This window comes from Rhinoderma darwinii, chromosome 11, assembly GCF_050947455.1.
Source record: "Rhinoderma darwinii isolate aRhiDar2 chromosome 11, aRhiDar2.hap1, whole genome shotgun sequence".
Lineage (NCBI taxonomy): Eukaryota > Metazoa > Chordata > Amphibia > Anura > Rhinodermatidae > Rhinoderma > Rhinoderma darwinii.
The window spans coordinates 91,202,760-91,217,402 of NC_134697.1; the positions used below are offsets into that span (position 1 = coordinate 91,202,760).

Genomic DNA, 14,643 nt, shown 5'->3' on the forward strand with positions numbered 1-14,643 from the left:
CAATTTTATTCAGATGCAGTGCCGTGAAAAGGCCTATGCATCAGAATAAAGCCCGTTAGTGGCAGCCGTGAAAAGGCATATTGGCGGTCACTAACGGGTAATGTGTTCTGTACAGTATAGTTAGTGCACCAATGAGGACAGCGCCACCATCTGCACGAGGCAGTAGTGAATGTATAGGTCATGAGTAACGCAGTTCTACACCCACCCACCGTACGGCTTCCTCTTCAATGTGAAACCACGCAGTATATGAATTCATATGGGTAGATCGCTGTACAAGCAGAGCCACTTATCTGGCGCAGAACGTTTACATATCGGAGATCAGCGGTGAGAGCTCTGTTCTAAGGATCACGTGGGCGGCTCTTAAAAGAGCCTTTGTGGTTAAATGTGGATAAGCGGCGCTCACTTGCTCTTGGCGCTTTTGCTGCTCTCGGTCTTCTTGGGCAGCAGAACGGCCTGGATGTTGGGCAGGACACCACCCAGCAGCTTGTTGAGCTCCTCGTCATTGCGCACGGCCAGCTGCAGGTGACGGGGGATGATTCGGGTCTTCTTGTTGTCCCGGGCGGCATTTCCGGCCAGTTCCAGGATCTCAGCGGTCAGATATTCCAGCACAGCGGCCAGGTAGACCGGAGCGCCGGCGCCGACCCTCTCAGCGTAGTTACCCTTGCGGAGAAGTCTGTGCACACGACCGACAGGAAACTGAAGTCCTGCCCGGGAGGAGCGGGTCTTGGCTTTAGCCCGCACTTTGCCTCCTTGCTTTCCTCTTCCAGACATGTCTATTATCTGATCAGATCTAACGGCTGCGCTCCGACCGTCACTTCTTATACCCGGATGGAGCAGAGAGCTTCTTCTCTGATTGGCCGCATCTAAAACTGATATTCAACGCCAGACGCTGTAGCCAATGAGGAAGTAGAATATTTCTATAGACTCGCAGATAACACCACGCCTCCTCCTCTGTCTCTACCAATAGGAACATCTCCCGCCTGAACTCGAATGGAGCAGGAATAAAGCAGCAGCGGCGGCTTCGCCTCATTAGGCGCCAAGTAATGTGCCCCGTCCCCGCAGGAAGGACCCAAAGGCTCTTCTAAGAGCCCCCACCAAGTCTACAACAGAGCTGCCGCCTCCATCTTGTGCTTATTCGTGCGCATGTCTTTATTCCCGCTGGTCTCCCATGTCTGGAAGAGTCGTTCAGTCCGTGCAGCGGCTCCTTCATGCTGCAGGATATGGGGGGACATTCCCGGGTGTGATAGCGCAGAGCTGCTGCTGCATTAGGGGCTTGTTATCTGCGGGCTGCACGGGCTGATTCTTCTCCATCCAACCATACCATGAAACGCACAATTCCAACGTCCGCTGCCAATCTCCAGTATAAAGGGGGTGACGTACAAACATGTAACACGTCTTTATTACATCCGTATCGTTCCCGAATTACCGGCATTATGTCCCTGTTCCCTCATATAACTGGCATTATGTCCTATGTAGGAGGGTACAGGGACACAATGCAGGTAACATGTCCCTGTTCTCTCATCTTCCAGACATTATGTCCCTGTTCCTTCATATTACCGGCTGTATGTCCCTGTTCCCTCATATTACAGGCATTATGTCCCTGTTCCCTCATCTTACCGGCATTATGTCCCTGTTCCTTCATATTACCGGCTTTATGTCCCTGTTCCCTCATATTACAGGCATTATGTCCTATGTAGGAGGGAACAGGGACATAATGCCGGTAATATGTCCCTGTTCCCTCATATTAAAGGCATCATGTCCTTGTTCCTTCCTATTACCGGCATTACGTCCCTGTTCCCTCATATTCCCCGCATTATGTCCTTGTTCCCTCATCTTACCGGCATTTTGTCCCTGTTCCCTCATATTACCGGCATTATGTCCCTGTTCCCTCCTATTACCGCATTATGTCCCTGTTCTATTACAGCGTGTAGAAGAAACCAGAGACTGCTCCACCTGTATTAAAATAACGACTCAACACACTAGAGTTTGCGGCTACAATAACCTTGCACCAAAAAAAAACCGGGTATTGTAATACGGGTGGAGCAAACTTTGTTGTTTTGTGCAAGATTATTGTAACAGCAAAGTCTGTATTGCAATACCTGGCACAGAGGAGACACCAGAGTCTGCTCCCCTTGTATTACAATACCTGGCACAGAGGAGACACCAGAGTCTGCTCCGCCTGTATTACAATACCCGGCACAGAGGAGACACCAGAGTCTGCTCCACTTGTATTACAACACCCGACACAGAGGAGACACCAGAGTCTGCTCCACTTGTATTACAACACCCGGTACAGAGGAGACACCAGAGTCTGCTCCACTTGTATTACAATACCCGGCAGAGGAGACACCAGAGTCTGCTCCACTTGTATTACAACACCCGACACAGAGGAGACACCAGAGTCTGCTCCACTTGTATTACAACACCCGGCACAGAGGAGACACCAGAGTCTGCTCCACTTGTATTACAACACCCGACACAGAGGAGACACCAGAGTCTGCTCCACTTGTATTACAATACCCGGCAGAGGAGACACCAGAGTCTGCTCCACTTGTATTACAACACCCGACACAGAGGAGACACCAGAGTCTGCTCCACTTGTATTACAACACCCGGCACAGAGGAGACACCAGAGTCTGCTCCACTTGTATTACAACACCCGGCACAGAGGAGACACCAGAGTCTGCTCCGCCTGTATTACAATACCCGGTACAGAGGAGAGACCAGAGTCTGCTCCACTTGTATTACAACACCCGGTACAGAGGAGACACCAGAGTCTGCTCCGCCTGTATTACAATACCCGGCACAGACGAGACACCAGAGTCTGCTCCACTTGTATTACAATACCCGGCACAGAGGAGACACCAGAGTCTGCTCCGCCTGTATTACAATAACCACCCTTTATCCAGTCCTCGCCAGTGTGATTGCTTGTTCTCTATCGTCGACAAGCAGTTTCCCTGGCATCTGTTATAAATCTGACTACTACCCTCATCATTGTTATTTACAGATGTCCCATGCTTCCTTCCGTCTCCTAATGTACAATGTTCCGTTTCTTCTGGACAGTGTGATATTATGACGGGTCATCTGCCCGCAGGATCCGTGTGCCGGCTTCCTCACACGCGGCAATGTCCCTCCCTGTCCGGCAGCCACATAATGTATGAAGCAGCATCTGCACCGACACGAGAGCGGCCGCACATAGAACAGGGGGACTAGCGGGAGGCCAGACAATAGCAGGCACAGCTCTGTTGTAGACAAGGTGGGTGGCTCTTAGAAGAGCCTTTGTGTTCTTACTGCAGGGACGGGGCACATTACTTGGCGCTGGTGTACTTGGTGACGGCCTTGGTGCCCTCGGACACGGCGTGCTTGGCCAGCTCTCCAGGCAGCAGCAGGCGCACGGCAGTCTGGATCTCCAGGGAGGTGATGGTGGAGCGCTTGTTGTAGTGAGCCAGGCGGGAGGCTTCCCCTGCGATGCGCTCGAAGATGTCATTGACGAAGGAGTTCATGATGCCCATGGCCTTGGACGAGATGCCGGTGTCAGGGTGGACCTGCTTGAGCACCTTGTACACGTAAATGGCGTAGCTCTCCTTCCTGCTCTTTCTCCGCTTCTTGCCGTCCTTCTTCTGTGTCTTGGTCACGGCTTTCTTGGAGCCCTTCTTGGGCGCCGGGGCAGACTTGGCGGGCTCAGGCATGATAACACACTGTGATCTGCTCACAACTGAGATAATGGAATGCTTTACCCTCCCACCGCTGCTGTATTTATACACGGGCTATGCAAATGAGCATCATCATAAGCCACTCCCAGTGCAGCTAATTGGTGGTTTCCACGAGTCTGTTCTCTGTTGGTGGATTTAAATCTATCCGATCACAGGAGCTGGTGAGCGGTGCAGTTGTTAACTACTGCCTCGTGCAGATGATGGCGCAGTCCTCATTGATGCACTAACTATACTGTACAGAACACATTAATAGTACAACTACTCCAGTGATTCATGTTCATGATCTACAACCCGTCCCCGACTACATAGTGTCTTAAATTATATCTTCCAGTCTCAAGAGCGTTGTCACAATTCGGTCCCCCTGAAGTATAACCACCATCATCCCAGGTGTTTAGGTAAGATTCCATCCCCGCGTCATGTACGGATAAGAGCAGTTCCTAAACTACAAAGGAGAAGTCCTACGAGGGGTCTGCGGCAATGCTTTATATACACAGGAGACGCTATTAGGGTAACAAACCCTTCCTCTCAAGGACTCTTATTGCTTCTAATTCTGCCCTGGTGTACACCACCAACTAAATGTGAACAAATGAAAAAGGGAGGGGAAGAGAAGGGCAAGAAGCACACGGATCAAAGGATCTCTCGAATTAAGAAAAATTATAGATCAATAAAACAACGAGCTTAGAGGTATATTCTACCTAACAGCGAAGGGGTGAACGGTCCCTGTGTAGAGAACACCCCATTTAATGAACAAATCCCATTCAGCATTGTGACTTATCGTAGATGAAAGGGAATAAAAGGGAAAGGTACATAAATCAAATATCAAAAGTGGGGGCATAAAGGGGACAAACTGGGCTGTAATGTTCGTCTCCCTCAAGTACCGCACTATTGGAGCTCTGATATTAGATGTTACTTCTGAATAGAGCTGCATCAATTTGTCCTTTTCATTCTCTGAATGCGTCTCAGTAAATGTTACTCTGCAGCAACTTCATGCGTTAGTGGGATGAGGTCAGTCCTAAGTATAGACAACGCACAGTGTTAGTACGAAGTAGAAATAGGTGCATTCTGTTTCCTGTCATTGTATTGCCAGCAGCTCGATTATACCAGCAGTCTGGCAAAGTGACATACAAGACAATGCAAGTCCATACTTATGTGGAACTTGGTGCTACAAATTGCTAGTTTGTTTTGAAAATCGCGTAACATTTGTAGCAATGAGAGCAGCTTGGAAAACACGGCCCCTCCAACATTGGGATTTGCTCTTGTAAAATGCCGTATCAGCTGCATCAGTTTTCTCCTTTTTCATTCATTGAATGCGTCTCACTAAATGCTGCTCTGCAAGAAACTGCACGCGTTACTGTAATAAAGTGAGTCCTATATAGGGACAGCAGACAGATTCATTATTAGTACTAGAGGTTAACAGATTTATTGCCAGCAGCCTTATTAATCCCAGCCGTCCGGCAGAATGAGATACGAGCCGAGCCGATACTTGTGTCAAAGTTGGTCCCAGTAACAGATTTATTGTTTGTTGTAAGAATCTGGTAACATTAGTAGCAGTGACAGCAGCTAAGAAAACACTGGCCCTCTCTCCAAGGATTGCGGAAAGCACGTTGCCCAGCAGCAAGCTGGACGCCGAAGAAGCAACACCGCAAGTCAGCTGTTTGATCCACTGCTCGTGCGCTTATACAGCGCTATGAGCAACTGAGCGGATATTCAGCGGTGAGTTTCTGCCACTCCTGTACGTGCAGGCATCGGCACAAACGGCGTCCGGCAGCGCCGCTACGAGGTGTATTCCTGCCGGAGGATCACTCGCCAGCAAGTATAGCACTAAGGTACTCTTTCCCTTCACATTAACATTCCCTGGTCCAAGACCGATTTGTCAGCTGCTTCTAGGACGCTATTAGGGGACACACTGCAGTCCTATATCCTGCTCCTCACTGGAAGACCGACGTGATACTGAAGCCCCTACCCCCGTGTATATAGAAGTAGAAGGTCACTGCTCAGATACACGAGCGGTCACCAGCAGACATCATAGCTGATCTATAGAGGATGTGGCGGCTCTGAGAAGAGCCTTTGTGTTGTGTAAGATGGAGCTGAGCAGGAGCGGAATTAACCTCCGAAGCCGTAGAGAGTGCGGCCCTGGCGTTTGAGCGCGTACACCACGTCCATAGCGGTGACGGTCTTCCTCTTAGCGTGCTCGGTGTAGGTGACGGCGTCACGGATGACGTTCTCCAGGAAAACCTTCAGGACGCCGCGAGTCTCTTCATAGATGAGACCGGAGATGCGTTTGACGCCTCCCCTGCGAGCTAGACGGCGGATTGCAGGCTTGGTGATGCCCTGGATGTTATCACGGAGCACTTTCCTGTGCCGCTTAGCACCGCCCTTTCCGAGTCCTTTTCCTCCTTTACCGCGACCAGACATCTTGTAAGCTGGAGCTAAAGAGAACTATTGTACCGACAACCGCGGGGCGCGTCTTTATATAGACCTTGGGCGGACTAGAGAGAGAACTGTAAGACATGTCACTTCCGGGGCGTTTCTTTAAGTAAATTCACATTACCAATCCCTCCCCCTCCCGTTGATTGGCTTAACTCAGATTTTGAATTGCACGTTCATTTTACAATACCGGCCGCTCTTTTCCCGCTTATAGCGCGACTGCTGTGTAATCTCTATCTGCCCCAAATCTAAAGCGTAATGTTAAGGGAAACAAGGAACAAGCGTGACGTCTTGGATTAGTATGGCGGCTGCTCGTCATCTGCCGTCAGGTTCAGGATTTGTGTGCCCGCAGATCACCCCTCCGGCCACCAGCACCACAACGGTTTTATAGAATGAATAGGGAGGAGAGGACTCGGGCAGTGTTAATAGGTTTAGATCTCTGATTTACAAGTGACCAGGACTACACCCGATGATCATGACCTCACAGAATAAGAGTAGAATTCCCCTGCGCTTGTGTTCACACCGGGCGGAGGATACCTGCTCCCCACCCTACACGCTGCGCCTGGTTTGCCTTTACAAGGAGTAGGGAACAAGGACTCCGCCCACACTGGTCAGCGGAGGATGATTAGCTGCACATAACGGCGTCATTCCTCGCAGCAGCAGCGGAGGTTATTATCGGAAGAGCGATCTGCGGTCATCAGTGAGGAATGGGGCGGGTTATCACTGCGATACAGCCGGAGAGCGAGGTGATGAATACAGCGCAGACACCCGCCATAACACATGAAAAGGGCCGGATAACCTGAGTGCTAGAGACGGGGACTGGTTATAGTGTAAATGGCGCTAAGCACTGAAAGGGTTAACAATGGCACCTCCACATATTAATAGCAGAGCACCGAGAAGCCAGCGGGAGAGTCGCGGTAGAATTAACGGAGGAAAAGGATTCAGCTCGTTTGAGGGAGGATTTGGTGGCTCTGAAAAGAGCCTTTGTGTTGTAATCGTTGCCGGGTTCAGACCTAAGCCCTCTCCCCACGGATCCTGCGGGCCAGTTGAATGTCTTTGGGCATGATGGTGACCCTCTTGGCGTGGATGGCACACAGGTTGGTATCCTCAAACAGTCCGACGAGATAAGCCTCGCTGGCCTCCTGCAGAGCCATGACTGCTGAGCTCTGGAAGCGAAGATCGGTCTTGAAGTCCTGAGCGATCTCTCGCACCAGGCGCTGGAAAGGCAGCTTACGGATAAGAAGCTCGGTGGACTTCTGGTAGCGGCGGATTTCACGGAGAGCGACTGTGCCCGGGCGGTAACGATGAGGCTTCTTCACTCCGCCGGTAGCGGGAGCGCTCTTCCGTGCAGCTTTAGTAGCCAGCTGCTTGCGGGGCGCTTTCCCGCCGGTGGATTTACGCGCAGTCTGCTTTGTTCTGGCCATAGCTCTACAACAACGTGCACACAGAGTATTTATACACTTGAGCGTGTCCTCATTGGTCCATGAAAGACACACCCCTACATTCTATTGGCTTCTTCATAAAAAAAATATGCGACCGACAAAGCAAATGTGATATTCGCCACCAATCACCGTTCCGAAGAGGCGGACACCGGTTTACATGACGTCCACACGCAGCTTGTACAGCAGGGGGTGTTAATAACAGCTCACTGTATTTCCATGTCCGCAGATCACGTACACAGCGTTATATAAGAGACAACTTCCCCATCATCCGCCGCTTCAGTGGTTTTATAGATTACACAAAGGGACAATCCCCCACCCCATCCTTACACAGAACACTGTGCCCCGTATCCAGAGGCAGCATATAAGGGTCACCATCCACCACGTGTAATGAGGAGCAGGGGACATTGTGCTCTATTTACACCGGAGAGTGTGTAAACCATCGGCCTCCTTCACGTGGATCCTGTGCTGTAAGCTACAAGTCTATTGCTGCCCCGGTCCTTATTCACACATTACACCTGGTGGACTGTGACCTGATAAACTCTGCCTGGATGTTACACCATAGTGACGGGACGGACACTGTGGAGGTCCGGATACAGCAGCTATGGCGTCCAGCGCAGATGACCAGAAATGACACTTGTCATAGAGTAACAGGGACATGAAGCTCCTCCGTGCACACGCGATGATGGCGCCTCCTTTATCTCAGGATCGCGCTGCTGTCTGTACCGGAGGAAAAAGCGGCCAGTGATCATACAGCTCTGCCGGGGAGAAGGTGGTGGCTCTGAAAAGAGCCTTTGTGGGACAAGAAACGGGCGGCTCTCGGTTATTTCTTCGTCACGGTCTTCCTGGAATTAGACGAATTCTTAGCCGGACTCTTGGCAGCTTTCTTAGCCGGACTCTTGGCAGCTTTCTTAGCCGGACTCTTGGCAGCTTTCTTAGCCGGACTCTTGGCAGCTTTCTTAGCCGGACTCTTGGCAGCTTTCTTAGCCGGACTCTTGGCAGCTTTGGGCTTGGCCGCCTTCTTTGCTGGGCTCTTTGTTATTTTCTTGGGGGCAGGTTTTGGCTTTTTGGGGCTCTTCGCCACCTTCTTGGCAGCGGCAGGCCTCTTGGCCTTTGTCAGGCTCTTGGCCGGAGTCTTCTTCGGGGATTTGGCAGCAGCCGCCGGCTTCTTCTTGACCGCTTTGTCCTTAGTCTCCAGCTGCTTCTTGTTCAGCTTGAAGGAGCCGGAGGCGCCGCTACCTTTCACCTGGAGCAGGGTTTCCTTGGTCACCAGAGTCTTGAGCGCCATCTTCAGGCGGCTGTTCTTGTCTACATCGTATCCTCCAGCAGCCAGAGCCTTCTTCAGGGCGGCCAGAGACACCCCACTGCGCTCTTTGGAGGCGGACACGGCTTTCACGATGAGCTCGGACACGCTGGGACCGGAGGGTTTTTTGGTTTTCTTGGCGCCCCCTGCTGCAGGTTTTTTCGGCTGCTTCTTGGATTTGGCGGCAGGCTCGGTGGGAGGGACAGCGGCGGCTGGTGCGGTCTCTGCCATCGTATAACACGGGAATCCACTAAAACAATTATTCTGCGAGGGAAAAACACTGAGAACAGAGATGGGGGCGCCTCTTATATGTACAGCGGCTGCTTGGTGATTTGCTGCGATTGTCCTGAGCGTCTATTGGCTGACACTGATCACATGTCCTTCCTTTCCTCATCTGACAGGAGTGAAGCTCCGCTCTCCCCTTGTGCTTCCCTGCCCGGGATAAGAGCCCTTTCCGACTAGAAGCGGCCGGGCGAGCGGGCTCTCTACGTGACTTCCCCCTCCCTGACATTCCCCCTACTCATTTCTAGCCTTCACTGGCAGAGATGCTGGGAAGGAGCCGGGTGGAGGCCCCGGGATCTCTGCCATAGTTCTGCCGATCTGCACGTCGCTGTGATCGGACAAGATAAATGTGTTTGCGGGAGCTCGTTCCTTCTATTCCCGGCACTTGTCACTATCACAGGGTTCTTTACCACAATGTCTAACGTGCGGGAAGCTGATTGTCCGATGCGGGGGCGACCTGGAGCCGCAGAGAGCCCAGAAGGGTAACCCGGCACAGACGCGATGTCGGAGTGTCTTCCGCCTGTCTTACTGTAACTTGGCACAGAGGAGACACCAGAAACTGCTCCACCTGTGTTACAATAACCAAGCACAGAGGAAACACCAGAGTTTGCTCTACCTATGTTACAATAAGTCGTCAGAGGCAGGACACCAGCGTCTGCTCCACCTGTATTACAATTTCCCAGCACAGAAAAGACACAAGTCTGCTCCTCCTTTACTAAACTAACCTGACACAGGCCAGACCCCAGAACCTGCTCCTCCAGCAGTACATTACCCGGACACAGACAGGACACTAGAGACTTCTCCACCTGTATAACTATAACCTAGCACAGAGGAGGGAACAGACACTGCTTGTTCCTCTTGTACTACATTAAGCCGGCAAAAGACAAGACACCGTAGTATTGTCCCTGTCCCCTCATATTACTGGCATTATGTCCCCTGTAGGAGGGTACAGGGACACAATGCTGGTAATATATCCCTGTTCCCTCATCTTCGAGGCATTATGTCCCTGTTCCTTCATATTACCGGCTTTATGTCCCTGTTCCCTCATCTACCAGGCATTATGCCCCTGTTCCCTCATATTACAGGCATTATGTCCCTGTTCCTTCATATTACAGGCTTTGTGTCCCTGTTCCTTCATATTACAGGCTTTATGTCCCTGTTCCTTCATATTACCGGCTTTATGTCCCTGTTCCCTCATCTACCAGGCATTATGCCCCTGTTCCCTCATATTACAGGCATTATGTCCCTGTTCCTTCATATTACAGGCATTATGTCCCTGATCCTTCATATTACAGGCTTCATGTCCCTGTTCCTTCATATTACAGGCTTTATGTCCCTGTTCCCTTATATTACAGGCATTATGTCCCTGATCCTTCATATTACAGGCTTCATGTCCCTGTTCCTTCATATTACCGGCATTATGTCCCTGTTCCCTCATCTTACAGGCATGATGTCCCTGTTCCTTCATAATACCGGCATTATGTCCCTGTTCCTTCATAATACCGGCATTATGTCCCTGTTCACACATAGTACCGGCATAATGTCCCTGTTCCCTCATATTACTGGCATTATGTCCCCTGTAGGAGGGTACAGGGACATAATGCCGGTAATATTTCCCTGTTTCCTCATCTTACAGGCATTATGTCCCTGTTCCTTCATATTACCGGCTTTATGTCCCTGCTCCCTCATTTTACAGACATTATGTCCCTGTTCCCTCATCTTACTGCCATTATCTCCCTGTTCCTTCTAATTACCGGCATTATTTCCCTGTTCCTTCATATTACCGGCATTATGTCCCTGTTCCTTCATATTACCGGCATTATGTCCCTGTTCCTTCATAATACAGGCATTTTGTCCCTGTTCCTTCATCTGAACCGGCATTATGTGCCTGTTCCTTCATCTTACCGGAATTATATCTCTATTCCTTCATAATATTGGCATTACGTCCCGGGTTCCTTCATATTACCGGCATTACGTCCCTGTTTCTTCATATTACCGACATTACGTCCCGCCTCCTTCATATTATCGGAATTACGTCCCTGTTCCCTCATCTTACCGGCATTTTGTCCCTGTTCCCTCATCTTACCGGCATTATGTCCCTGTTCCTTCATCTTACCGACATCATGCCGGTAATATAAAAGTACAAGGACATAATGCCAGTAATATGAAAGTACAAGGACATAATGCCAGTAATATGAAAGTACAAGGACATAATGTCCCTGTTCCCTCATCTTACCGGCATTATATCCCTGTTCCTTCATATTATCGGCATTATCTCCCTGTTCCTTCATATAACAGGCATTATGTCCCTGTTCCTTCATATTACAGGTATTATGTCCCTGTTCCTTCATATTACAGGCATTATGTCCCTGTTCCTTCATATTACAGGCATTGTGTTCCTGTTCCTACATATTACAGGCATTATTTCCCTGTTCCTTCATATTACAGGCATTATCTCCCTGTTCCCTCATCTTACAGGCATGATGTCCCTGTTCCTTCATAATAACGGCATTATGTCCCTGTTCCCTCATATTACCGGCATAATGTCCCTGTTCCCTCATATTACTGGCATTATATCCCCTCTAGGAGGGTACTGGGACATAATGCCGGTAATATAATGTCTGTAATATGAGGGAACAGGGACATAAAGCCGGTAATATGAAGGAACAGGAATATAATGCCTGTAAGTTGAGTAAACAGGGACATGTCCCTGTTCCTTCATATTACCGGCTTTATGTCCTTGTTCCCTCATATTACAGACATTATGTCCCTGTTCCCTCATATTACCGGCATTACGTCCCTGCTCCTTCATATTACCGGAATTACGTCCCTATTTCTTCAAATTACTGGCATTATGTCCCTGTTCCTTCATATTACCAACATTATGTCCCTGTTCCTTCATATTGCAAGCATTTTGTCCCTGTTCCTTCATATTACCGGCATTATGTCATTGTTCTTTCATATTACCGGTATTATATCCTTGTTCCTTCATATTACAGGCATTTTGTCCCTGTTACTTCATCTTTCCGGCATTATGTCCCTGTTCCCTCATCTGAACCAGAATTATGTGCCTGTTCTTTCATTTTACCGACATTATGTCCCTGTTCCTTCATATTATCGGCATTACGTCCCTGTTCCTTCGTATTACCGGCATTACGTCCCGGTTTCTTCATATTACAGGCATTACGTCCCGGTTTCTTCATATTACCGGCATTACGTCCCGGCTTCTTCATATTATCGGCATTACGTCCCTGTTCCCTCATCTTACCGGCATTTTGTCCCTGTTCCCTCATATTACCGGCATTATGTCCCTGTTCCTTCATCTTACCGACATAATGGCGGTAATCTGAAAGTACAAGGACATATCGGCATTACCTCCCTGTTCCTTCATAAAACTGGCATTACATCCCGGTTTCTTCATATTACCGGCATTACGTCCCGGCTCCTTCATATTATCGGCATTATGTCCCTGTTCCCACATATTACCGGCATTATGTCCCTGTTCCTTCATATTACAGGCATTATGTCCCTGTTCCTTCATATTACAGGCATTATGTCCCTGTTCCTTCATATTACCGCCATTATGTCCTTGTTCTTTCATATTACCGGCATTATGTCCCTGTTCCTTCATATTACAGGCATTATGTCCTTGTTCCTTCATATTACCGGCATTATGTCCCTGTTCCCTCATCTTAACGCCATTTTGTCCCTATTCACTCATCTTACCGGCATTATGTCCCTGTTCCTTCCTTTTACCGGCATTATGTCCCTGTTCCTACTTATTACCTGCATTATGTCCCTGTTCCCTCCTATTTAGGCCTCATGCACACGACCGTGTTCGGTCCGTGATATACGGTCCGCATGTCGACCGCATGTCCCGGACCGAACACAGTGCAGGGAGTCGGGCTCCTAGCATCACACTTATCTATGACGATAGGGGTCACTGCCTGTCCGCGGAACTACTGTCCCGTACTGTAATCATGTTTTAGTGTGTGACAGTAGTTACGTGGATAGGCAGTGACACCTAGCGTCATAGATAAGTATGATGCTAGGAGCCCGGCTCCCTGTACTTTGTACGGTCCGGGACAAGCGGCCGACATGCGGACCGTATATCACGGACCGAACACGGTCGTGTGCATCAGGCCTTACGCATTATGTCCCTATTCTATTACAGCGTGTAGAAGAAAGCAGAGACTGCTCCTCCAATAACCAGGCAATTACAATAACGACTAAACACACTAGAGTTTGCGGCTACAATAACCTTGCACCAAAAAAAAGAAACAACAAAGTTTGTATTACAATAACCCAGAACAGACTAGCAACTATAGTCTTCTCCACCTGTAATACAATAACCCGGCACAGACAAGAAGCTATAGTCTGCTCCACCTGTATTATAATATTTCGGAAAAGACAAGCAACTATAGTTTGATTCACATGTAATACAATAACCCCGCACAGAATAGACACCAGAGTCTACTTCACCTGTATAAATAAAACCCAGCACATACGTATTGATGTATTACAGATGGAACTCATTCTAGTGTACTGTAATAGACAAGACATTAGAGTACGCTCCATCTGTATTACAAGAACCCAAGTCCCAGCACATACAGTACAGGACAGGGACAGCCGGAATCAGAGAGACGGTCAGTAGCCAGGGACAGCCGAGTGCAGAGAGACGGTCAGGAGACAGGGACAGCCGAGTGCAGAGAGACGGTCAGGAAACAGGGACAGCCGAGTGCAGAGAGACGGTCAGTAGCCAGGGACAGCCGAGTGCAGAGAGACGGTCAGGAGCCAGGGACACCGAGTGCAGAGAGACGGTCAGCAGACAGGGATAGCCGGAAACAGAGAGACGGTCAGAAGCCAGGGACAGCCGGGTGCAGAGAGACTGTCAGGAGTCAGGGACAGCCGAGTATAGAGAGACGGTCAGGAGCCTGGGACAGCCAAGTGCAGAGAAACGGTCAGGAGTCCGTGACAGCCGAGTGCAGAGAGACGGTCAGGAGTCAGGGACAGACGAGTGCAGAGAGACGGTCAGGAGCCAGGGACAGCCAAGTATAGAGAGATGGTCAGGAGTCAGGGACAGCCGAGTATAGAGAGACTGTCAGGAGTCAGGGAAAGCCGAGTATAGAGAGACGATAAGGTGTCCGGGACTGCCGAGTGCAGAGAGACGGTCAGGAGTCAGGGACAGCCGAGTGCAGAGAGACGGTCAGGAGCCAGGGACAGCCAAGTGCAGAGAAACGGTCAGGAAACCGGGACAGCCGAGTGCAGAGAGACGGTCAGGAGCCAGGGATAGCCGAGTGCAGAGAGACGGTCAGGAGCCAGGGACAGCCGAGGGCAGAGAGACGGACATGAGTCAGGGACAGCCGATTGCCAAGAGCTGGTCAGGAGACAGGGACACGGCATAATGTCCCTGTTCCCTCATATTACCGGCATTATGTCCCTGTTCCCTCATCTTACAGGCATTATGTCCCTGTTCCTT

General features: G+C 49.9%; 4 protein-coding genes across 4 annotated transcripts; all 4 read right to left on the minus strand.

Moving 5' to 3' along the window:
* Positions 1–399: 399 nt before the first annotated feature.
* On the minus strand, positions 400–771 carry LOC142663380 (histone H2A type 1-like). Its single transcript, XM_075841985.1, has one exon. It carries the CDS (start codon positions 769–771, stop codon positions 400–402), a length of 372 nt encoding a protein of 123 aa, XP_075698100.1.
* Positions 772–3,308: 2,537 nt separating this feature from the next.
* LOC142663024 (histone H2B 1.1-like) lies at positions 3,309–3,689 on the minus strand. Its single transcript, XM_075841319.1, has one exon. The coding sequence runs from the start codon at positions 3,687–3,689 to the stop codon at positions 3,309–3,311; it is 381 nt and encodes a 126-aa protein (XP_075697434.1).
* Positions 3,690–7,153: 3,464 nt separating this feature from the next.
* On the minus strand, positions 7,154–7,564 carry LOC142663025 (histone H3). Its single transcript, XM_075841320.1, has one exon. The coding sequence runs from the start codon at positions 7,562–7,564 to the stop codon at positions 7,154–7,156; it is 411 nt and encodes a 136-aa protein (XP_075697435.1).
* Positions 7,565–8,382: 818 nt separating this feature from the next.
* On the minus strand, positions 8,383–9,141 carry LOC142663354 (histone H1.5-like). The gene has a single exon (XM_075841960.1). It carries the CDS (start codon positions 9,111–9,113, stop codon positions 8,403–8,405), a length of 711 nt encoding a protein of 236 aa, XP_075698075.1. The 5' UTR covers positions 9,114–9,141; the 3' UTR covers positions 8,383–8,402.
* Between the last annotated feature and the right edge of the window lie 5,502 nt (positions 9,142–14,643).

Bases quoted from the DNA above. Each gene is read 5' to 3' on its own strand.
- LOC142663380 (XM_075841985.1), bottom strand. From the start codon at position 771: ATGTCTGGAAGAGGAAAGCAAGGAGGCAAAGTGCGGGCTAAAGCCAAG.
- LOC142663024 (XM_075841319.1), bottom strand. From the start codon at position 3,689: ATGCCTGAGCCCGCCAAGTCTGCCCCGGCGCCCAAGAAGGGCTCCAAG.
- LOC142663025 (XM_075841320.1), bottom strand. From the start codon at position 7,564: ATGGCCAGAACAAAGCAGACTGCGCGTAAATCCACCGGCGGGAAAGCG.
- LOC142663354 (XM_075841960.1), bottom strand. From the start codon at position 9,113: ATGGCAGAGACCGCACCAGCCGCCGCTGTCCCTCCCACCGAGCCTGCC.